General features: G+C 35.5%; 1 protein-coding gene across 4 annotated transcripts in view; it reads left to right on the top strand.

The window, feature by feature from the left end:
• The window catches only part of DIAPH2 (diaphanous-related formin 2), a 964,164-nt gene that overhangs the window by 63,304 nt on the left and 874,937 nt on the right, over positions 1–25,923 (top strand). For 2 of the 4 annotated variants that reach the window (XM_011987563.1, XM_011987564.1), the window contains exons 3-5: positions 2,169–2,345; positions 19,936–20,040; positions 24,853–24,873. In XM_011987563.1, coding sequence (XP_011842953.1) covers positions 2,169–2,345; positions 19,936–20,040; positions 24,853–24,873 — 303 coding nt within the window. The remainder of the gene's footprint in view (positions 1–2,168; positions 2,346–19,935; positions 20,041–24,852; positions 24,874–25,923) is intronic. The other 2 variants (XM_011987565.1, XM_011987566.1) reach the window with 1 other exon arrangement.

Raw genomic sequence — 25,923 nt, 5'->3', positions numbered from 1 at the left:
TTTTTGAGACGGAGTCTCGCCCCGTCGCCCAGGCTGGAGTGCAGTGGCGCGATCTCGGCTCACTGCAACCTCCACCTCCCTGGTTCAAGCAATTCCCCTGCCTCACCCTCCCAAGTAGCTGGGATTACAGGTGCCCGCCACCAAGCCCGGCAAATTTTGTATTTTTAGTAGAGACAGGGTTTCACCATCTTAGCCAGACTGGTCTCAAACTCCTGACCTCATGATCCACCCACCTCAGCTTCCCAAAGTGCTGGGATTACAGGCGTGAGCCACTGCGCCTGGCCAACTACATTTTCTTACCAAGGTATAATCAAAAGCTGAAATCAAAAGCTAATTTTCTAGAAAAAGTGAAAGACACAGTGGAAGATCAAATATATATGTTATTAATGCTACTCAGTAAAAAGGCTAGTACTGGAAAAGTAAATATTAAGTGATATGAAGGGAAAGAGAAGAGATATGTTGATTTAATTGTCAGTTGCATATTTAAATGCTTTCATGTCCACCATATTTTTAGTGAAATTTGACTATTGAATATATCCTCAGCTTATTTTGGATTACTTAACTTTTTTCTTGAGTTGTTTGAAGATATACTATATAACTAAACCAACAATTTCCCTCAAAAACTTAAAAGAAAATGTGAAAATGTAGTTCAAGATGAATTAGAAGAAATGAATCTTAAGTTAATGTGAAGACTGGGATAGGAACCAGGGACTGGTGGATTTAGGAAAGTCACCTTCTCTGGGAAATGAGGGGATTGGTTTAGATTATTTTTCAAGTTTCTTCTCAGCTCTAAAATACTATGATTTATATAATCTCTTTGTCAGCAACCATATACTCAAATTACTTTTGTAATCCTAAATAAGCTGCTTAAAACTGCTCACGTTTCTTTCAAAGTATACTTTTTGGTTTTAAAAAAGTGTTCTTTGAATTAATAAAATAAAAGGTATGCTCATTAATGAGTTCACATAATTTTACATAAGCTATGGTAATAACTTCTGTGATGCTCTTTGTATTGTTGAAGTAATTATATAAGGATTCTGGTAACATGGTGGTGAAGATATACTGTCCTGATATTTAACATGTCTGCTTGTTTAATGTGAACTTGATGGTGTGCATGTGCTTCCTAACAGAAACCATAATAAAACTGAGTTGCATTCAGTTTTATGCACATTACTAACTTTTGATGTCCCATGTTTTGTGGTTTAAAATAGAATATCCTAATTACATGCAACTGAAGTCATTAACTCACTTTATGTGAAATAGCAAGCTAATTAATTAGAGATTTTACATGGAATCAATGGTTCGAAGTCAATATGCATAAAATAGCAAGTTTTTCATAATATCTGTAGGAATAAGAAATTTCTGTTTATATTTCCAGTAAATGGAAAAGGTGATGTTTTTATCTTTGTTTTACTTCCTCATTGGTCCAACATTTTAGGGAAGAAAACACTGGGGGAAAATAATAATAGTAACAACAATAATAAATAGCAGTTAAGTGCAATAAACATATTAACTTATTTAAATTTCACAATATCCCTACTGTGTAAGTAATATCATTATCCCTATTTCAGAGATGAGGAAACAGAGAGACCAAGTAACTTTCACAGGGTTACTCAGCCAGTAAATGGCAGAGCTTGGACTGAAACCCAGGTAATCTGTCTTGAGTCCATGCTCTTAACCATTCTACTGCTACACTGACAGATTATTCATATATACTTGTCACAATTTTTGCAGCTTTGAAGGAGAAAAACATTACCATAATTTTCTCTTAGAATTGGATATCAGTAGCTCTTTTTAGTTTCTTTCTCTTTTTTCATAGTTGTAAATTTGCCACCAAAGACACATTCTCCCTGAAACAACCAACAGGACTTTGATCCGAGACTTTTTTTTTTTTTTCACTTATTTGCTGTGCAAAACAGAAATGACAAGGGACTAAGCTTTACTTTTGAAGAATACTTTTCACCCCCAGAGTTCTGAGGCTGAAGAGCTACTTCAGGGTTTCAAAATAGTACAATCTCTAACTGGAGCTTGCTGCTTAAAATAGTATTTTGTCAAAAGACCATAATGATATGTATTATACTAAGTACCGTTTTGATGTTTCAATTCTTCATGTTAGTAGTTCTTGATCTTTTTCTCAGGGCTTTTTATTTATTTCTTTTTGTTTGCAGCGTGACCGAATTACAAGTTTTAGAAAATCTACTGTCAAAAAAGAAAAACCTCTTATTCAACATCCTATTGATTCTCAAGTCGCGATGAGTGAGTTTCCCGCAGCTCAGCCATTATATGATGAACGATCTTTGAATTTGTCAGAAAAGGAAGTATTGGATCTCTTTGAAAAAATGATGGTAAGTTATACCCCTAATTTTGATGTAATTTTAAAATGTGTGTGCCCGGAATAGCACTGAGTTTTAAGGAGGTGTGTTTGTATGGACAGTGTTTATATCACATAAAGAAGAGACCAGAAACTTGATATAACAAAACTATTAGCAAAAGTATCCTTTTTATTTTTCTTTTCTCTTGGCAAAAATGTCCTTACCTGTCTATCTCTTCCACTGTGAGCTCCTACAAGTAGAGGCAGTTTTATTTATCTTTGTTTTCTACTCTTTAGTAGTCTCTAGGACATCGAGTCAGTTTTTCAACTAACTGATTCGTGTGTCTGTTTCTACAAAGCAAAAGAGGCCTATGTCCTCTGCTGAAAACAGCACAAGGTCTCTTGTTGGGTATATGAAATAGACTTGGGAGGGTAGAGAGTAACAATAGAAGAGACAAAGAAATTAATTCATCCAAGTTTGTTCTGTTAGCAACATTCACACAACCTACATTTTCTAGCATGTTTCCTATGTTTTATAGCTTGTGGCCTAAATAATTTCCTGTATTAGATAATGAATACAATATTTTGAGTATTCAGAAGTTTATGGCAGGAGAGGGGAGAAATGAGGAATTAAACCATATTACGTTGGTTAATTTGACCAGAGAAGAACTAGAGATCTTGATTGGTGATTCATTCATTCAAAATTATATCCCACATGTTACTGTACATTTTTTGTGGTTGTCTATTTATCTGTACTTAAGAGTCCACAGGAGTTTCAAAGGTCACCTTACACCAAAATAAAAGGTTAAGAATCAATGAAATCTAGACCCTACTGTGCCCACTACGGAACATCTTATCATCACCTCTCCTGCTACCCTCATGATTTATCTCCCACACCTAGAAGAGTTAGTAGGCCTTTAATAAATATTTGTTGGTAGTTGTTGAATGAATCCAAACAAAATTTCCCTTTATCTTTAAAAATTTCCTTGACTATTCCTTCCATCTAGCCACAACTGGCATTTTGGGTATTCCCCTGAAACAAGTCCTGACACTTTTACCCTTTTTCACTCTTCTTCCTGCTTCTGTGGTGCACCCTTTTTCCTGGTGCTCCTTTCATGCTCTCTTCTTTAAACCATTTTTCAACAAACAACCTTTTCTCTTTTGAAGTCTGTTACTGCTGACCTTTCTTGATGATAGCACCTGGCTATACTTTTGTCCTTTACCCTTGCTACTTATTTTGGTGATTTCAACTATTATGCTAATAGCCCCTTCAATACGTTTTTTGCTCTTAGTTCCTTGTTTTTTAAACTCTGACTTTTGTATTTATATATTTAGCTAATTATAGGTATGACTATACCTTGGACTGTGTCATCCTTTAGAATAATTCCACCTCTAAGCTCTTTAACTCTGAAGTTTTCCTTAGAAGCTAAACAATTTACACTACCTTTCCAAGACCCTTAATTTTACAGAGCATGTATTGTGTAGTGGTTAAAAACCTGGACTTTGGGGTCATTCAGAATTTTTGTAGCATTCCTTTCCTTTATCAAATAAGCTCTGTTGTGTCTTTAATTGCTAGTATTTTCTGATTACCTAGATACCCCTCAGTTTATCACCTTGGTGTCCTTAATCACTGAAAACAATGATGACAGCAACAAACACAGAAACATTCCTTGATACTATTAACACTTTTTATCTTTTCAAATCTTTCTTCTCTATAGGTAAAAATTATACTCATTGCTTTAAGCTGCTGACAATTTGGTTACTACCTTTTGCAGTATTGAAATAGTTCTCCCAGTTCATCAGTGGCATTGCCGTATTCAGTTTTTTTACAATCAACATTACAGGGCCGTCTTCCCTTCATTGATTATCTCATTCACTTCTAATTTCTTGCCAAATCCCATTGGTTTCACTTTTGTAATAACTGTTACATTTGTGTCCTCAGGTGTCCTCCAGCTGTTCTTGCCCTACTTTAGATGATAACCCTCTCTAGTTTTTTCTTGTGGCTACTAAAATGCTTCCTAACTGGTGTTCCTCCCATTCTCCAGGTTTTGCCTATTCCAATCCAGTACTACCGTATGATTTGGACACAGAGTTCTTTTCTGAAGCCCCAGGTGGGCCTTTATGTTTTCAGAGAATCAGTTTATATGTCCCTACTCCGTTCCCTCAACTACGCTCCTAGATGCCTTTCACACCTTCGCTTTGCTGCTCCAACCTCAGAGCTCTTCCCCATCTTTATTCTCTGCTGATGACCTTGCTGCTTAATTTACTGAGTAAACTGAAGCATTCCGAAGAGAACTTCCACAGGTTCCCACCACTACATTTACCTTTTAGTATCTGCATTCATGTATCTGTCTTGCTACCTATCACCACAGATGAAATTTTCATGTCTGCATTCTTCTACTTGTGTATAAATTTTCATTCCTTTCACCTACTCACAGATATTGCTCCAATAATTTTTTCTTCTCTCTCTACCATTCTGAGCAGCATATAAACATGCGGTCCCATTTTTAAAAAAACTTTCTTTTGATCCTTTCTCTATTGTTAGCTATCACTCCACTTATTTACTCTCCTTTGAAGCAAAGCACCTCACAATAATTTTATTTATATGCACTGCTTCCAGTTTTAATCCTCTCACTTTCTCTTCTAAACTCACTCCAACCAGGTTTCCATCCCACCATTCTGTCAAAACTGCTCTTATCAGTGTCACCAGATATCTTCATGCTGTCAAATCCCGTGGTCAATTCTCAGTTCTCATCTTAATTTTTTTTTTTGAGACAGGATCTCACTTGTGCACCCAGGCTGGAGTGCAGCAGTGGCATGATCCTGGCTCACTGCAGCCTCAATCTCCTGGGCTCAGGTGATCCTCCCACCTTAGCCTCCCCAGTAACTGGGACTACAGGCATGCATTGCACCACCATACCCAGCTAATCGTTTTGTATTTTTTGGTAGATACAGGGTCTTGCTACATTGTTCAGGCTGGTCTTGAACTTCTGAGCTCATGTGATCTGCCTGCCTTGGCCTCCCAAAGTACTGGGATTACAAGTGTGAGCCACCATGCCTAGCCTCTCATCATAATTGACCTGTCGGCAGCATTCTATGCAGTTGATTATTTTCTCCAATCTGAAACACTTTTTTTTTGTCTCCTCAACATTCATCTTGTTTTCCTCCTACCTCTCAGGCCACTCCTTTTCAGTCTTCTTTGCTCATTCCTTTTTATGTCCTGAACCTCTAAATCAAATCACACAAGCATGTGAGGTAAGGCACATATTAATTAGCTAGATTTAGTCATTCCACAATGAGTATATACTTCAAAACATCGTGCTGTACATGCTAAATACATACAATTTTATCTGTCAATCAAAAAAACTTATTTATAAATGGCCATATATTATTTTTAAGTAACAGCATAATATAATAGGATATCAGAGAAATATGGTTTGATTAAAAGTAACAACCAAAAGTTAAACTGAAAACTTTGAAGATAATATCTCTACTTTGAGAGAAGTCTACTTATACTCTGAATATTATGTATTTTCTATATTATCTTAGTTTGACTGTAATAACCTTACAGTGAACAAATTATTTTATGAATAACTATAGTTTTCATCTACTGTATACTTATGCCGAAGGCATGAAACTAAAACATTTAAATGTATTGTTTCAGTTGATCCTTAGGACATTACCACAAAGTAGGTAAGATTGTTCTATCCCATTTTCAGATAAGGAAAGTGAAGCTTAGAGAGAGGTAAGAAAATTGATTCATTAACTTGACGAAGCTAGTAAGTAGCTGAGCTGAAACTTAAATTTAGGTACATAAAAATATAAAACATTGACATTTTTGTAACATCTACCTTTAATAATGCTTCATTTAGGCTAAATATAAAATTAGTACATTTTCCTTGCACACATATTGAGGAGAAGTAGAAGGCAAATCAGAGGTACATTAGAGTGGTAGGTAAAGCCAGCCTGGGATGGATTATTTCCTACTGATAATGGAACATTGTCTGTAATTGCTTTTTACAGAGCATCAGTTGAGAAGAATGAGTCCAAAAATCTAGCAATGGAAAACAGTTAAAAATGTCATTATCACAGTTGATTGGGAGAAAGCACTTAAGTCATTCTGTTTCTAAAACACAGAAGTAGACTTCCAGATTCAAAATTTCTCCTTTTTTATTTCACTCCTGTTGGTGTCTTTCCTTGTACAAATAATGTAAAAGGTGTTCTTGTCGTATTTGGTGTCTCTTATGACAATCTTCCTTCTCCTGGGTCTTTTGATGGTAACTTTATTGTGCTGTTTCTCTTGATTGGCTTTTCTAGACTTTAGAGAACTATGAAGGTTTAGAATACCTATTTTCAATACTATATATGTATTTTAGGATAACATACCTTGAGGTGTAAAAGGTTTTTTGGTTTTTTTTTGAGACAGAGTTTTGCTTTTGTTGGCCAGGCTGGAGTGCAATGGCGCTATCTCGGTTCACTGCAACCTCCGCCTCCTGAGTTCAAGCGATTCTCCTGCCTCAGCCTCGCAAGTAGCTGGGATTACAGACAGGCACCACCATGCCTGGCTAATTTTGGATTTTTAGTAGAGACGGGATTTTTCCATGTTGGTCAGGCTGATCTTGAACTCCCGACCTCAAGTGATCTGCCTGCCTCGGACTCCCAAAGTGCTGGGATTACAGTCTTGAGCCACCGTGCCCGGCCAAAACATTTTAAATAATTGCAGCAAATAGTACAACATTATACATAGTAATAATATATGAGATGCTTGACAAGAAATAAATTACCTTATAATTTACTATTTAGAATTTCTGGGTAATGATGTATTGGTGAAACTTTTGGTTAAAAACTTAACAAAAGACAATATTCAAATATAATCCTTTCTTACTCTGAAAATTGAAACTCTTGTCATGCCTGAGGATCATATCTATCAATAGCAGTTCCCATTGGATGGGCTTCTAGATATAGATAATTGAACTAAATCTAAAATTACTGCAGGACATGTTTTTTTTTTTTAAAAAAAGGTAGCTCTTTTTACTTAATTACTAATGGATCATTTCACGAATCACTTGATTCTTCCTAGCTAAGAAAACTTTTGAAATAATTTCAGTTAACTGAGTAGTCTGGTTTTACTAGTGTATTAGTAGACTACTAATATCTCATTGACTCTGGCATCTATTCTGTGCATTGGTGCATCACTGTTTGTATTGTGCTTATTCAATGATGCAATTTTTTTTTTTTTTTTTTTTTGAGACGGAGTCTTGCTCTGTCTCCCAGGCTGGAGTGCAGTGGCCCGATCTCGGCTCACTACAACCTCCGCCTCCCAGGTTCAAGCGATTCTCCTGCCTCAGCCTCCTGAGTAGCTGGGACTACAGGCGTCTGCCACCACCCCTGGCTAATTTTTGTATTTTTAGGAGGGACGGGGTTTCACCATATTGGCCAGGCTGGTCTCAAACTCCTGACCTTGTGATCCGCCCGCCTTGGCCTCCCAAAGTGCTGGGATTACAGGCTTGAGCCACTGCACCCGGCCTCAATGATGCAATTTTAAAGGGACTTTCTAAGTAATGGTATCAATGGCTATTGCTGGCAAGTTTAAAGTTCCATATCTGAAATAAGTATTTATTTGTTTTTTTGTTTATTTAGAGACTGGGCCTTGCTCTGTTACCCAGGTTGGATCAGGGGTCACAGCAGCCTCAAACTCCTCGGCTCATGCCCTCCTCCCACCTCAGCCTCCCAAGTATCTGGGACTACAGGCATGTGCCAAATAAACGCGATTTTTTGTTTATTTTTTGTGGAGATGAGGTTTTGCCATGTTGCCCAAGCTTGTCTTTAACTCCTAGGCTCAAGAAATCCTCCTGACTTGGCTTCCAAAGTGCTGGGATTATAGGCATGAGCCACGGCATCTGGCCTTGAAATTTTTTGATGATTGTTTATTTTATAGAGCTCTTTATTAAGAGAGTGTCTTTCATAGTTTGTAAAACTGAATTTTGTATTTAGAGTATGGTTACTAACTGCTAATTGACAATTGAGAAGTGGTTCTTTTACTAAAATTTTCAAGAATTAAAACCACTGCTTTTATAAAATTGTTAAAATTACCTGCATGGGGTAAATCACACTTGCTCTTTAAGATTCTTGTCTCCAGGCCGGGCACGGTGGCTCGCCTGTAATCCCAGCACTCTGGGAGGTTGAGACGGGCGGATCACAAGGTCAGGAGATCGAGACCATCCTGGCTAACATGGTGAAACCCCGTCTCTACTAAAAAATACAAAAAACTAGCCAGGCGAGGTGGCAGGCGTCTGTAGTCCCAGCTACTCAGGAGACTGAGGCAGGAGAATGGCGTAAACCCAGGAGACGGAGCTTGCAGTGAGCTGAGATCCGGCCACTGCACTCCAGCCTGGGCAACAGAGTGAGACTCCGTCTCAAAAAAAAAAGATTCTTGTCCCCTCCCCTACCCAGAGTCATGTTTTCAATCTTCCACAAGTGGGTAAAGGTAGTAGGATGAAAACAACACTCCTTCCATGTTATTATTATTGGTAACTTTTTTTCTTTTTCTTTTTTTTTTCTTTTGAGATGGAGTCTTGCTGTGTCCCTTAGGCTGTAGTGCAGTGGTGCGATTATGGCTCACTGCGGCCTTGACCTTCTGGGATCACACAATCCTCCCACCTCAGCGTCCTGAGTAGCTGAGACTGTATGCATGTGCCACTATGCCTGGCTAATTGTTTTATTGTTTTGTGGAGATGTGGGTCTTGCTATTTTGCCCAGGCTGATCTCAAACTCCTGGACTCAAGCAGTCCTCCTGACTTGGCTTCCCAGAGTGCTGGGGGTTACACTATATTGGTTGCCTATATTTGGTGACTTTTAAAGATGACTGAACTAAAGCGGTTCATATTCATAACTCTTCTCATATTGATCAGAAGCATTTTGTATTGCCTCTAATTAGGATTGGATGAAATATCTCCTCAATTCTACTTTAAATGTAAGGAAATTAATAATGCTGTAATTGAATAACTCTTCAACATTTTAAGTTGTCATAACCTTTGAGCTTACTGAGAATAACTGAGCTGGTTTTTGTACATTGAGTATACAGCTTAGGGACTGTTAAATGCTTAATAGTGTTTTCATCCAGACTGAATTATGCAATTAGAGTTCTTTTTGGGGAGAGGGGTGTTGGGAGAGGGGAGATTTTCATTTTAAGATTAAAAAAGTAAACCCATAGAAATTTCTTGGGGAGTTCATGTTGGAATTTGATTTCTATTAGCAGCACAAGGAACTCTCAAGTGGAGGTTCAGGTTACATTGGCAACCTATAGATACATCAATAAGGACTGTGTTCTAATATAGGTAATTAAATAGTTTGTCTCATGCAAAAGATGAGGCTAGTGATGATTTATGATTAACCTCTAGCCATATTTAATTTCAACCTAATTTATTAAAGGTAATGTTTAATATATGATTATACATGCAAATTTGATGTTTTACACTCTTTTCTATTCAGTAATTTATATTAATATACTTTGCGTTTTTGTCATAATTTAATGATAAGTAGTTATATGCAATAAATACTAAATTATTCCATCTGCTAGAACTCTCATAAGTAATCCCAAAGCTTTTAATTTTTATTCTCTCACTTTTCCCTTTCATTAATTTAGAGAGAATAGTTGTGTTTGAACACCAGGTGTTGTACATTAACCCAAGCATCCTTGTTCTCCATTGACTGCTATTATGGGTTTCTTTCTCACCCAACCCTAGTCTTTTAGAAGTTAGTTAGCTTGGATGAATCTTTTTGTGCCCTCAGAATAACTAATTTTAATTAATAGTTAAGGTAGCACAAAATAAGTTATTGGTAAACTAGGTCTTAAAATCTAAGAAGATATGGAAATAGTTGTCAGAAATTACTAGATTCTCAGAAATTGTCTAGACAGCATAATATCCATAGGTTATATTTATATTTTCAATATCCTTACTCCATATCATTAGACTGAGATAATGCCAGAGGCATTTCTAGACAACATGTTTTATTTTCTTATAAAACTCCCATGAAGAGCTTATAAAAGAGGAGCAAAACTTACCCAGTAAACAGATTTAAAGGGAACTAAATCTGGGTCAATTTTTAATTTTATTGCTAAGCATGATTTTTTAAAAACTTGGCTCTGTTCTTGGTTTGTACAGAGAAATGCTTTCAAAACTATTTCTTCTGTTTCGAAGGAGTCTACTAGTATTTATTTGCATGAGTGTATTTAAGCAACTGTTTGTTGATATGTGCAATGTGCCAGGTAGGATGCTACATGTTGGAAGTGTAAAAGAATGCGGCACCTCCCTTACCCTCAGAGAGCTCAGCGTTTACTCAGGGAGAAAAGTAAATAAATGATTTCCATAGCACTAGGATAGCTGTGAATAGGCTACTGTGGGAACTTAGCCCTGTGCAGAGGCTCGGGATGGAAGCAGAGAACACCACCTAAATACACTGAAACCCAGTGTTACTTCTCTATTATCCGTCTTTATTTTTTGGCGTAAATGTTCTCAAAATTTGAACAGTTTCATCAAAGTCCCATGCCTTCCATACGCCCAATACTGTTTAAGGTCTGAGAAGAGAGCAGTGAACAACCTAAAGAAAATCCCTACCATCAGGGAGCTTATATTCTGGCAAGGGTGATATATTGGAACATAAGGCGGAGTTATAAAAGAAAACACAAATTTCTGTGTCATGGTGAAGTTTATTTGACAACTCTTTACTGAATGCCAGATACTTTGTTAGGTACAGCAGACATAAAGATGTCAAAGGTACTATCCGTGCCACAAGGTTTTTATTTTGCATAGCCTGCTAAGAATGGTTTTATATTTTTAAATTGTCACCCAAAAAAGACTGTTTCAGGGCACATGAAAGTTATATGAATTTCAGTGTCCACAAATAAAGTTTTATTGAATGTATGCATGCCCATTTGTTTATCTATTGTCTACAGCTTCTTTGTGCTGTAGTAGAGTAGTTGAGACAAAGACTATATGGTCTGCAAAACCTAAAATATTTACTGTCTGGAAATTTACAGAGAAAGTTTGCCAACCTCTGGACTAGTCCAAGAGTCTCTAAACCTTTTATTTCCACCTCAGGAAAAAAAAAAAAAAAACATATATATATATATATATGTGTGTGTGTGTGTGTATATATATGTTTGAGTAAGTAGCCCTAATATATTTTAAACATTATATACATGCCTGTATGTACTAATATTAATATTTGAGTAAGTAGCCCTAATATATTTTAAACATTATATACATGCCTGTATGTACTAATATTAATATGTACATTATAAAATATACACAGTAAAAACAAGAAAAACATGAACAACATTCTAAAATGATTTAAAATGAGTTTATTTCTTAATCATACAAAAGTCTTTGCTGTCATGATTAATAACCTTTTAGTGAGAACTGTGTCACTATGTCCTTTTTTATGTCTTGCTTAAAAATAGGCGGTAATTAGAAAGTTTAGCTCCAAGTTCATTTTATTTTGATATTTGGTTTAATTTCTCTCGTAATTGAAACATAAATCTGACAAAGATTTGTAGGTTCAAATGGAACAAGTACACCGTTAGCAACTTACTAAATTGTAGATTAACTTTTATCAGACCAATCCATGAATCAAGCAAAGATTTCCTGCTGAACTATGACTAGTAAATTCCTGTCTTACTTGACGACAACCAGTTATTCTTGCAACTAATCTGGAGTATTGTATTTTTATATTTCTAAATAAATGGATTCAAAATGGACTTTAATAAATGGGTCTTCAATAAATACCACTGGGAAGATGAGCTCTTTCCATTTTTTCGTCTGTATTAGTAATGTGTAAACCCTCATCCTCATGTTTGTGTACTCATGCCTGTTCCAGACAGTACATCTAACACCAGGAAGAACGAGGAAGTAATTCAAGCAAGGGTGAAGGGGACTGACTTGGAAGTTGGGTCTATTGGGACTGACTTGGAAGTTGGGTCTGTCTTTGTGGCTTTTCCAGTAAAGTAGGTTTGAAAAGGAGTTACTTTCTTACTAATTGTTAAAATGTCAAGGAATTTCTTTTCTTTTCATAAATGAAAAATGCCTAACTCATGCTAAATTTCAAGTTTGTTTTTGTTTTTGTTTTTTTTTTTTTGAGACGGAGACTCACTCTGTCACCTAGGCTGGAGTGCAGCTGCGCGATCTCTGCTCACTGCAACCTTTGTCTCCTGGGTTCAAGAGATTCTCTTGCCTCAGCCTCCTAAGTAGCTGGGATTACAGGTGCCCACCACCACGCCTGGCTAATTTTTGTATTTTTAGTAGAGATGGGGTTTTGCCATGTTGGCCATGCTGGTCTCGAACTCCTGACCTCAGGTGATCCGCCCGTTTTAGCTTCTCGAAGTGCTGGGATTACAGGCATGGCACTGTGCCTGGCTAATTTTGACAGTTTTAAAATACTTTATCTTGAAATAACCAGAAATATCTCTGGTTTTCATGTTAACTTCCTATTTCATTTCAAAATATTGTAAATATTTTATTGTATTTGAAATATCTTGCTTTTATTTAAAGAAGAACAATCTTCTTGACTCTATGTAGTACTCTGTGTACTTCAGTTTCAACTTCTTGCAATGGCCTTGAATTTTACGTGTGGGTTTGCCTGACTCAGGACTCCTTCCCTCATAGTTTTTCCACAAAACCTCTTTTTATTAAATAAATCATTTATTTTGGTTATATGTTTTGTCTGTTAAATTGTTCTATTGGTGACTCAAATAAGAGTAGTTTATATATGTCATTATAGAAACAATCTAGCAAATACTATAAGGTGAGATGTTTTTAAAAAGGCTATATTTTTATCCAACTATATAGTAAACCTCCTACACTAATTGTTTAAATACTTGCTTTTAGCAAATTTTCAGTAATGATCTATATGTGTCTTCTGATACGTCAGTATTTGCTGACAAAGAAATGTACTTCAGCTTTTTGCCATGTTGTTTTGCATGGATTCTTTCAGCTGCTTTTACCAAGTGTTTCTCTAATGCCATGGTACCTTTTGTCAGTTGTTATTAAAGAAAGAAAATTCAAAATAAGCTTCTCAACACATATCATTAAGTTTACAAAGTATCGCTAAGGTACTGGATTTGAGTATAACATGATTCTGATTATTGTGGAGAAAATTGACTAATGAGTGAGAATTGAAGAATGAATGAATGAGAATACAAATGAATGAATAGGCAGCTGGTTCAACTTTTGACCTTCTCATTTGATCCTATTCTTATATGGCTTCTCAGTAATAACTTTAAGAATATAATGTTTGCTGAAGTGGAGGAATTTGTCTATAATGGGAAATTGTATCACGGCATGTGAGAAGCTTAAAAAATGGTTTAGTATTTACAAATGTGGCTTTAAAAACATTATAAGTGGTCCATTCTTTAGACTTCAAACAGTGTTTTTTAAAACCACAAAATACTACATTCTTTCTCATGTATTATAGATATATCAAATGTTAAACATGCTAAAAGCTTGCTTTTGTTTTGAATACCATAGGAAATCGGTATGTTTAGAAATAGTTTCATATTCAATTATGCTGTTTAGAGTTAATATTGAGTTATGAATATTGCTCTATTTAGCTTTATTATTGTATTATAGATCTGGAGTTAATGATTTGGAAGTGTTAGCTGCCTAATTAGTAATATGTATCTTATTTCTATAAGAATAAAATGAGTCATTATCGTCTCTTAACATGAATGATACCCATTTCCAATCAACCTATGCAGCAAATTTATAAGTATAAAAACCTGTTGCTGATTCTAAAGCAAGTTAATATATTTAAAGAAAAGGTCTTAAATATCAGATTGGTTCAACAAATATTTATTAAATGTTTACTGCGTTCCAGGAATTACGCTTTTTGCTAGGAGTACAAAGATAAGTAAGTTCCTATTCTCAGCTTCGAGTTTAGAGGAGATAGATTTATCACATAATTTCAATGTAAGTGACACATAAGGAATTAATATGGAAGAATAGGATAAGGGTAGTTATTTTCAAATCAGGTGCTTTAGGAGAAATCTTCCTGAAAAATTAGTGGTTGAACATAGTCTTGAAGTATAATACTTAACCAGATGTGAATTTGGAGGGGGCAAGGATCACATTAACAGACGGAGAGGATGGTAAAGATGACCACATTTCAGTCAGGGAGAACAGCATCATGAACGAAATAATGAGTGTGTAACAACACAGTTTATGTAGCAAAACTACAAACAACCTAGCATTATTAAAACATAAGGGGTAAGATGAAAAGTGGTTAAAAGCCTGAGGTTGGGAGGTGATAACGCTAATAGCTAGCATTCTTTGAAAGCTAGTTAATATACACCAGGCTTGTCATGCACGATCACACTCAGTACTGACAACATTCCTCTGAGGTGTATAATCTTACATTGCTCTTATTGTCCTGCCTGCCTCCCTACAAAATAATTCTGTGATGGCATGATGTCAGCAGTGTGTGCCATTAAAAACTGAATGGGTACATAGTAATGTAGAAATGTCACTGGAAGCACAGAAACTCTCTACCTAGAGACTGCCAAAGGTGACACTACCACACTCTTAGGCCCGGCTGTGAAGTATACAAATACAGACACTTAATCTTGTCAGCATTCCAGAGTTGATTCTACTTGGAGGATGCAGATTGATAATAACCACATTTACAGGAGAATGAAATTTAACCAGAATTTTTTTAGGCAATAGAGACATAGCCCAGCATATGTGAGCAGAACATAGGGATTTTGATGAAAACAAAAACAATACGAGTCAGCAGAATGATGTACTTAGCCAGTAAGGTAATAAAATCAGAGGGTGAATTAATAGAGGTGTAAGTATTTCAAGGTGAGGGAGGTGGATGTTCTTTCCTTCCTTGCATTTGTTAAACCACAGAGTACTTAAGAGAGAGATGTGGACACCAACCCATGTTACATGAAGATAAGTTGAGTACTTTAGCCTGGAAGAAGGAATGTGGTCTTCAAATAACATTTATGTGGCTCTTGAATTAATTTCCTTCTGTCCAATCTGACATTTCTTCTTAGTTCGACTCTTATCTCTAGTCACTTAAATTACTTCAGCCCAAATTATTGAACATAAGAAAAATCCACTCTGGCAGGTTTAAATAGAATATAATTTTAGGGAATATTAGGTAGTTCTTGAATTAAGAGAGTTGCAGAAACAGGCTCCAGATAACATTGTAGGAATAACTTCCAGAACCACACAACTGAAATACAGTTCCGATTAAGGAGCTCTTATCCCAGAACCATTTGATCAAAATGTCTTAAAGAAAAAGACACAGTTAATGCCATCAGTTCTGTAACAACATCACCTCTGTTGCCAACTGCATCAGCAAAATGGATGGCCTATTTGTGGCCTGCTTCCTCACATAGTTCACTTCTAAATCTACACCTCCTATACTTGCGTTTTATGGGTGGAGACGAAGCCACATGCCTGCACTCTAGTTAAAAGGGAGACTGACAAATGTAGTTTTTATAGATTATACCTTTGTCAGGTGGGACTGACAATGTGAGGATGTATTAAATTGTAGAGGGCATGTTCAAGTGATGTTGGGCAGCGAAACATGATACATGACCACTAGAGTTTCCTGACTGGTCTCCCTCCTTCCAGTCAGAATTTTTTCATCCTTTGAGACTCACAACCTGGTAAAGACATCTCTGACCTTTCCATCTGCCCTCTGTGTTTTCAAACAATCTGATACATGCCTCAGTTAGAATTATTTGTTACTACTAGACCATAAATTATTTATTCAACAAACATATATAGCATTTACTGTCAGGTATTGTTCTAAGTGCTTTATAAATAATATTTAATTTGAGTGTAAAAACAAGTCTACCAGATTAGATAGCCTAGCATAGTTTCTGGTGTGTAGTATGTGTTCAGTAAATAAGTGATTCAAAATTTTAAAAGTAGAGAAGAAAAAAGGTCATGCCACCCACCTTAACACACATTATTTTGTTGTACATATTTCATGTCCAGTCATCGAAGGAAAAATTTGGCAAAAATTAAACTACCCTAAGATGAATGGGGCTGCCTGAGGAGGTAAGGAGTTCCCTGTCAGTTGAAATAGATACATACGCTGGGCATGGTGACTCATGCTTGTAATCCCAGCACTTTGGGAGGCCAAGGCGGATGGAACACTTGAGGCCAGGAGTTTGAGACCACCCTGGCCAACATGGCAAAACCCCATCTCTAAAAATACAAAAAAAGTAGCTGGCTGTGGTGGTGCATGCCTGTAATCCCAGCTACTTGTGAGGCTGAGGCAGGAGAATCACTTGAACTTGGGAAGCGGAGGTTGCAGTGAGCCAAGATCAGGCCACTGCACTCCAGCCTGGGCAACAGAGCAAGTCTCCACCTCAAAAAAAAAAAAAAAAAAAAAGGAAATAGATACAAATCGTAGATGAGCGTCTGTGGACCACATTATAAGTGCTATCCAACCTAGTTTCGATGATTCTACTTTGATTCAACAATGCCAGAGCCTATGAGAGAGAGAGAGGAAAAAGATGTCTTCTGCCTTCTAGTAAGTCATTAACAAGTAAAATATCCAAATGAGAAATAACATTAGATAGAAAAGTGGGGAAAGAGACAGTGATCCAGGTAATTAGGAAGAGAGGTGATGTGTATATATATATACACACACAAAATTTATAAGTATTCACTATGAATGAATCATCATAGGAGTTGCTGCAGTGGTTGCAAATATAGATTTTTGCTGTCAACAGTTACTATTCAATAGATAGATGCAGTTTGTCTACTTTTGAGGATTGTCTTCCACATTCTCACATATGCATCTTTAAAAATAACTTTGATGCCGGGCGCAGTGGCTCACGCCTGTAATCCCAGCACTTTGGGAGGCCGAGGTGGGCGGATCATGAGGTCAGGAGATCGAGACCATCCTGGCTAACACGGTGAAACCCTGTCTCTACTAAAAATACGAAAAATTAACCGGGCATGGTGGCAGGTGCCTGTAGTCCCAGCTACTCGGGAGGCTGAGGCAGGAGAATAGCGTGAACCCGCGGGGCAGAGCTTGCGGTGAGCGGAGATGGCGCCACCGCACTCCAGCCTAGGCGACAGAGCGAGACTCCGTCTCAAAACAAATAAATAAATAATAAAAAGTAACTGATACTGTTCTTTGCCAATTAGTTTACTTTATTAAAAAAATAGAATGCTCAGAATTTCTGTAAGAGTAAAGGGATAAAAATATGGATTTTTTTTCCTTAAAAAATGTAGATATGATTCACATACTATAAAATTCACCCTTTTACAATGTGCTTCTTTCTTGCTTCTTTCTCTCTCTCTCTTTCTTTCTTTCTCTTTCTTTCGAGACAGGGTCTTGCTCTGATTTCCAGGCTGGAGTGCAAGTGGCAGGAACACAGCTCACTGCAACCTCCGCCTCCTGGCCTCAAGCGACCCTCCTGCCTCAGTCTCCCAAGTAGCTGGGACTGCAGGCGCACACCACCACGTTCAGCTAAGTTTTAAAAAGTTTTTGTAGAAGCGAGGTCTTGCCATGTTGCCCAGGCTGGTCTCAAACTCCTGGGCTCAAGTGATCTTCCTTCTTGGGCCTCCCAAAGTGCTAGGATTATAAGCGTGAACCACTGTGCATGGCCAAATTCATAGTTTTTTTTTTTTGTATATTCAAAGAGTGTGAAACTATCACAACAACTTTTAGAACAGTTGTTTCACCCCATAAGGAAATACCATACCCATAATCAGTCATAATCCAAACTCCCTCCTCTTCTCCCCTGGCCCTGGCAACATCTAATTTATTTTTCGTCCCTATAAATTTGCCTATTTTAGACATTTAGTATGAACAGAATCATAGAATATGTGGTCTTTTATAATGCTTATTTCACTTAGCATAATGTGATTTCAAGATTCATCCAGATTATAGCATGTATCAGCACTTCATTCCTTTTTAGAGCTGAATAATATTTCATTATATGATATGCCACATTTTGTTTATCCATTCATCCATTGATGGATGTTTGGATTGTTTCTACTCCTTGGCTATTATCAATAATGATGCTGTGAACATTCGTGTGCAAGTTTTTGTATGGACATATGTTTTCATTTTGCTTAGGTATGTAAACTGGGTTATATGGTAGATAAATCTGTTTAACTTTTGGAGGAACTGCCAGACTGTTTTCCAAAGTGGTTGTATCATTTCTCTTTCCCACCAGCAATGTGTGAAGGTTCCAATTTCTTCAATTCATTGCCAACATTTATTATTTTCCTCTTTTTTTCTCGCTATCCTAGTAGAAGTGAAGTAGTATCTCATTGTGGTTTTGATTCACATTTCCCTACTGACTAATGATGTTGAATATCTTTTCCTGTGCTTATTGGCCATTTGTATATCTTCTTTTTTTCTTCCTCTTCTTCTTCTTTTTTTTTTTTTTTTTGCCAGGCTGGAGTGCAGTGGTGCCATCTTGGCTCACTGCAAGCTCCACCTCTTGGGTTCATGCCATTCTCCTGTCTCAGCCTCCGGAGTAGCTGGGACTACAGGTGTTCACCACCACACCTGGCTAATTTTTTGTATTTTTAGTAGAGATGGAGTTTCACCATGTTAGCCAGGATGGTCTTGATCTCCTGACCTCGTGATCCACCTGCCTTAGCCTCCCATAGTGTTGGGATTACAGGCGTGAGCCACTGCGCCCGGCCTGTATATCTTCTTTAGAGAAATGTCTATTCAAGTGTTTTGCTCATTTGTTGTTGGACTTTTGTCTTTTTATTATTGAGTTGTAAAAGTTCTTTGTATATCTGGGTACACATCTATATCAGACATATGATTTGTAAACATTTTCACCTATTCTGTAGGTTGACTTTTCATTTGGTGTTGCATTTTGAAGCACAATCATTTCCAACTTGGTTTTGTGACCCTGTCAAGCGTGTGTTCATATATCACAAGGATTACTATGAATTTCAAAATGAACAAAAACAATGTGTCTAGTCAAAGTGTTATAAATGTATATATCACAAAATAAAGGTAGATTTCCAATTGAATTAAAGTTTATTGAACCTCAAAACAATGTGTTCTTGTAACTGAATACTTTTCCCTCTAATGAGTGACATTTATTACCGCAGTACAGCTGTTTCTGCTTTTTTTCTTTTCCAAATCCAACAACTTCTTGTGAACTTTCTTCAGTGACATATTATAGATATATAGACCCTGCCAATTTGCAAATTATATTTGCTTTCTCAGATAATAGCGATCCTAAGGGAGCATATGCCAAACAGCATTTTGTGTGTGTGTTTGCTATCAAGATAAATAAAGAGCTTTGTTAGCATAGATATTGTGTATATCTATGTTATAAACTGCCAGTTTATTCTGTGGAATGGTTTTAAAAATACTTTCTTCTTTCTGCTCAGTAGTTGGCTAGGTAGAGATGTGAACCATAAATACATGGTACAATTTACACAACACTGTGGTATCTAGAGTGAAAAATAATAGTGGAGTATCCCAGAAAGGGATTTTTGACATTAGTCACCACATGAATTAGTATTTTAAGACACAGAAATTATTAATGTTTATTAATCACTTTTGAAGCTATTAAGTGGAAATTTATCAATGCTCACAGTAAATGTTATTTCTTACAGGAGGACATGAACCTTAATGAAGAAAAAAAAGCTCCTTTACGAAACAAAGATTTTACCACCAAACGTGAGATGGTTGTCCAGTATATTTCTGCCACTGCCAAATCTGTAAGTGGGGAGATTTTTCTAGCACCAACAGAATGAACAATGAGCTTAGCATCATTCTGCTTAAAAATAAACAAACCTCAGCTCTTCACATTACCTCATTGTACTCCATAGACTGTTCAGAAAACAATTTATATATGTATTACACATTTAGTATTAAATATATATTTTTAAACTATTCATCATTAGAAATGAGACACTTCCATTATTACAAGCTAGACAAAGGATATAAAGCTCTGAGGTAATCCAATCCAGTCCTGAGCTTTTGTGTACATACTAAAAATTGACTGCATTTTGCAGATATTCTGCTCCAAATGTGGTTAGATGAAAATTTCGGATTTTGAAGAAGGCACAACTTAGCATAGTCACAGCTTCAGTTTACATTAAAGCTGCATGTCTGGTGTCTACTTGCATGAAACTTAGAGCAGTACTTTTTAATTAACAGTTAGCTTTTTTCTTAATTTTATATGATGCAAACTATGTAAGCTGCCTCATAATTGCTATTGTATAGCTTCATTTAAAGTAAAGGATGTCACCTAATAGGAGCTTTAATCAAATCTGTTTGTGAGTCCCAAGACTTGAAAGTAAAGTTCATTGAAAGGACTTGTTATTAATAGGAAACTTTGGTTTTAGTGGAGTATTTTGCTCTGTTCACTTCCTAATGCACATCCAAATATAGTCTTAAGCTTTGATTTTTTTTTTTTTTTGGGTAAAAAAAAGTTGTATTTTTGAAATAGTAAAATGCATCTTTTACATTTCTGTAAAGAAAAAGCTTTTAATACCTAGAGTTCATAAAACCACTGTATGTGTGTATATGTGTATATTTTGTGTGTATACATATATGTGTACACACACGTACACATTTAGTTCATGCGTTTTAAATTTCATAAGTTGACTATTGCAGAAAACAAGTCTTCATTGAAAAAATATATTCTAAAGTTATTTGGCTATCCTATTAATGCTATTTCAGTACAGCAATTCCAGTGGCAATTACTAATGCATTTTGCCGTGAATTCTACGATTGTATTGATTCTATATTGTACTTTAAGCAAGCTAAATCTGAATGCTGAACTATTTAAACATAACACATTGCAGCTCCACCATAGCAGAGCAACAGCATGTTTTTTAATTTGCTTCTGGTATCCAAGGGCAGAAATATGTTTCAAGTGATAAGTGAAATTTGCCATGAGCGTCGTTTTCAATAGAATTAGGTGATGCATAGGGTTTTACTTTGAAATTCTGATGAATCTCTTCTCATTTTTGCACTCAAGTTATTGTTCACGGTAAAATGCTTTAGGAAATGCAGGATGTACATTCAATGTTATTTTTCAAATACCTAAAGGCTGATACACTAGTAAATCTATATGTCTGAATCTGAGTGCAAAGTACAGATAATAATATATGAATAATCATGTGGTGGTTTTAATGATAAGATTTTGTTAGAGTCTCTGACTCATTTGTTGTTGTTTGTGTAAGTGGGACTGAATATAATGATTATATGAAACTCTTATTCCTTGACCTTTTGATTATTACTTGATTTCTGTGCAGAACTTGTTTTCATTTATTCTCATATTATTTCCTCTTCAAGTGACCAAAGAAATGCACACTTCAAGTTATATACTCATTTTTCAGATTAAAATGCAAAAAATTGGATAAATATTAGATGAGCTCATTTGAATTGCATTATTCAAAAGATGGAAATTCAATGTTTCTCAAAAGACATGAAAATTCTATGTTTAAGGCATTAGCCTCAAAATCAGAACTACTTAATGGCCTTTATTTGTTTCATTCAGTGTACATATGAGTACCTGAAATATGCACAGGACTTTGATAAGATTTCTAGGAGTATACATTTTTTTGCTAATATTTTTCATGGCCCAGATATTATGATGGAAGAAAGCCTGTTGACAAGCATGTTTTGGAGCTTTCTCACCTTGGAAAGACATTAATTAGTACTGTGTTTTCTATCATTAAAACCACAAAAATTATTTATGTAATTTCCTTTTGAAGGTGAGAGCGTTGGCCTTCAGTGACAAACAATAATCTTTTGACCTTTTCATTATCACAACACTAAAGTTTACGTTTAGAGTAGACATGATAGTTACCACTACTTTATGAAAATGCTTTCTTAGTCACAGCTTTCATTTTGAGGTAACAAAGTTAAGAGCTAGAGTCCCTGATGGAAAAATGTTTTATAGTCACATGTAAAACATGTGAGAATTGTAGTTAAATTTAAACATAAATTGTACATTTTTCCCTTTTAATACCTGCATTAGTCATTTTGTATGGGATCTAAAACCAAATTTTAGATAGAAATATCTATCATGCTCCTGGGTTCCTGAGTAAGGACATAAAAGTAAAATGAAGCTGTACACCAATATGTCGTCAAGACTTGTTTCTAAAGCAAACAAGAGTCTTTTGTAGTGTAATTAACTTCGCTAAAATTAGCATGGAAAAGGAGACTCTAAAGGAAACCATAAGATAATAATAAAAACTATTGCTTAGTTTTTTCTTCTTAAAGTCCCATAATAGAGAATGTTAAATTGTGTGAATGTTAAAGGAAAAAATTTGAGTAACTCTGTCCATGATGAATGACCTTTAAATAGAGGGATGGAGAAGAACCTCCTTTCTGCATTTTAGTGTCCATTGTTCATTGTAGGAAGCGTAGTTATGGACCTGACCTAGGGTAATAGGTACATGTAGATAATTTGATCACAAATAACCTGGAAGAGTCTATATTTTCAAAACACCAGCATATGTTTTCAAAAAATGGAAAACCAAGCTTTGTTAATATTGCAAAAGTTGTCCTACTGATTGGTAATCCTGAAACAATATGTTGGTAATTTAGAAGGGATCTCACAGGCACTTCACAGCACATATAGACGTTTATGAGGAAAAGTTATCCACCGAAGTCCCAACATTAGTTTGTCAAATGCCAGTGTCAGTGTCATTCCTAGAATATCAAGAGACTAGTTTATTTTGAATTTAAATCATAATCTTTGAAATTTTAAAATATGTAAAGTTATATTTTTTGAGACATGTGAACCATTGAGAGGCAACATTTTTTTTTTTAATCTCAGTAGGAAATAATTTAAAATAGTGATGCCAGCTACACCTGCAGATTTGTTAGACTGACCTGTATAATGAGTAGTTAAAAGTTGCAGTATACTTATATGTGTATGTGTATACATGTATTATGGTTTTGCTTTTGTCATTATCAGATACTCTTTCAGGTCTTTTCCAGGTATGGTCTGGATATGATCAAACAGTTGAACCCAGACATGGCCAAAATATTTTCTCTTAGCTTCTGTTGGGTACTAAATCTTATCTATTACTGTTTATGCTTTACCTAAATGAAGTTATTTTGCAGCGAAAATGAATCATTAAATGGGCCATATTCTGGTTGTTTCACTGAGTATAGACCTGCTTTAATTGTTAACGCAGGCTCACATTCTTTTTTTAGTCTCATGTCTGTGCTAAATAAACAAGGGACAAATACGACCTCTGTCTTTTTGGTGGGAGGAAATAATTTAGGTCAATAGCATATCTTTTAATTCAGAAGACTGTTAATGGCACCAAAGAGGCTTTTATTCAACTAAATAATCACTGCTTGTAAATAGTCTACTGAATGAATATTTAAGAAAGCTGCTTCTCTATTCTGAGATTCATGGATTCTTCTGAAATAATTTTCTTGGAAACTGTCATTATCTTTTTGTATTTTATGATATCCTGTTCAGCATAGGATTCTTACTGGGGTTTTAATTAAATTTGATTTTTATTTCTAAAGCACTAGCTGAAAAATAGAACACATTTTGATAATAACTGCTATCGGATTAATGGTTTTGTATTGTGGCTTAGCTGTTTTTTTGGACACTGCTTGATATTCAAGTGGGAATCTGATAACAGTGATTTGATTTATATTTGGATTTTTGCATAAAATTATGTTTAGGACTATGAGTTTACTTCCTGCTTTCTTAAACACAATTCTGCCTCTCAGAAATTCTTTTATCACTTATCCATTAGGAAAGCTCAATTAGAGCTGCAGTTTTTGAACTATTTCCTCCTTCTGAACATGTGCATGTTTAGATGTAAAATGCTTCTTTGTCTTCACGTTATGTAGAAAATTCTGATCTTATAATAGAAATGCTAGAATTACCCAGAAAACTAGAATAATCAGCAATCTTTTTTATAATTTTCAAGTATAATACAGTATTATACACCTTGAATTCATAACAATAAAAAATATTTGTTTTCAACCTAAAGTTTACTTCTGAACTTAATGCATGACTTTAAATGTAACATTTATATTCTAAAATACTTTAATAGTATACCTGCCATAAGAAGGTGTACTATTTCAACCTTGATAGTATACCTGCCATAAGAAGGAAAGAAAAGAAAAGGCAATATTGGAAAAAAACAAAACAAAACAATTTTCTATTGATAATTTTTTCAGGGGCTATGAGCTGGTAAAAAAATCTGATGCCTGATTACACTTAACCTTGCATAACTTGATGTTTAGATTATACTATATGGGAAGCCCATTATATAGTACATTTAAAAAATCCTCAAATAGTAATTATCACTTATTTGAGAATCCTTATTCTGTAGACTTTACACAGTTTTGAAACATAGTAGAAATTAATATTGATATATCTATTTTAGCCTGTATATCTGAAGTATCAAAAATATAAATAGGGTTAGCTATTTACTAATTTACTAAACACTTAACCTCTGTGAAAAGCTTCTGACTACTAATATTGTTGCTGTTTGTTTTTTTTTACACCATAACCACTCTTCGTTGACCACTGCATGCAGATAGTTGGAAGTAAAGTGACGGTGAGTACAAAAGATGTGTTTTACCCTGAGATATAAATTTGTGGTTTTGTAAATTGTGATTTTTGCTTGTAGTATTTTATATGTTTGGTTCTTTTGGTATATATTTTGCCAAAGCAGTGAGATGAGTATTATGATCAGGTGATTAAAATTTAGCCTGGGCAAGTATTTTTTTCGTGGTTTTGGGAGATGTTTTAGAACTAGAATATGCTTGTATATTTTATCTTAGAAGTTTTCACCTTTTTTTTTTTTGAAGTATGCCTGTGTCAGTCTTTATGATTCTGATGAAATTGTATGTTTTACCTCAATTTTATCAGGAGGAGAATCCTAAAATGTTGGTTTATGCTAACAGGAATTCTTTTTAAAATATGTCACTTTGATTTCAGTATCACTGAGCACATAGAGTAATGAAAACAACCCTTTCCATGCAGTCGGGAGGCCTGGATGCTTGTCTTTGTTGGATGCTACTAATCAGCTTTGCTACTTTGGGCAAGTCATGTAATTTCTCTGGGGCTCAATTGTTAAATGGATAAATTGAAATGATTAGCTCAAATTATCTTTTAAGGTTCTTTCCGTGGCTGTCATTTAAAGGTTTTATATTCAAGGCACTATATCTCAGTGCTATAATTACATGATACACTATTACATAACACGCCCAAAGTGGCCCGTATTGTGATTGAGAGCTGTTTGTAATTACCTTATCTTCATGACTAAGCACTCTCTAGAGAACAAGGTGGTAGGAAACATTATCTTTAACATCACTGAGTACTGAGGTATCTAGAATAGTGAAGTATTTGTTTTGCTTTTAAAAATTGATTCCTTCTTTTCATTATCTTACTTTTTTTTAAATTCACAAGACATCTAGGGGGAAAAGCCATCATCCTTTCAGGATAATTTCAAAAATCGAATATTTATTTAGTGCTCATTATATGCCAAGAATTATTCTAGGTGCACTGATGACTGGAAAATAAGAATGAGATAGGACCTAGTTGATATGTGTTGAAATAATCAAACCTTAAATTGTGCATGCTGACTTTAAATGTAATAGGAATT

Source organism: Mandrillus leucophaeus, unplaced genomic scaffold (genome assembly GCF_000951045.1).
Source record: "Mandrillus leucophaeus isolate KB7577 unplaced genomic scaffold, Mleu.le_1.0 Scaffold311, whole genome shotgun sequence".
Classification (NCBI taxonomy): domain Eukaryota; kingdom Metazoa; phylum Chordata; class Mammalia; order Primates; family Cercopithecidae; genus Mandrillus; species Mandrillus leucophaeus.
The sequence above is the reverse complement of the archived record's forward strand: the minus strand, read 5'-3'. Positions and strand labels throughout refer to the sequence as shown.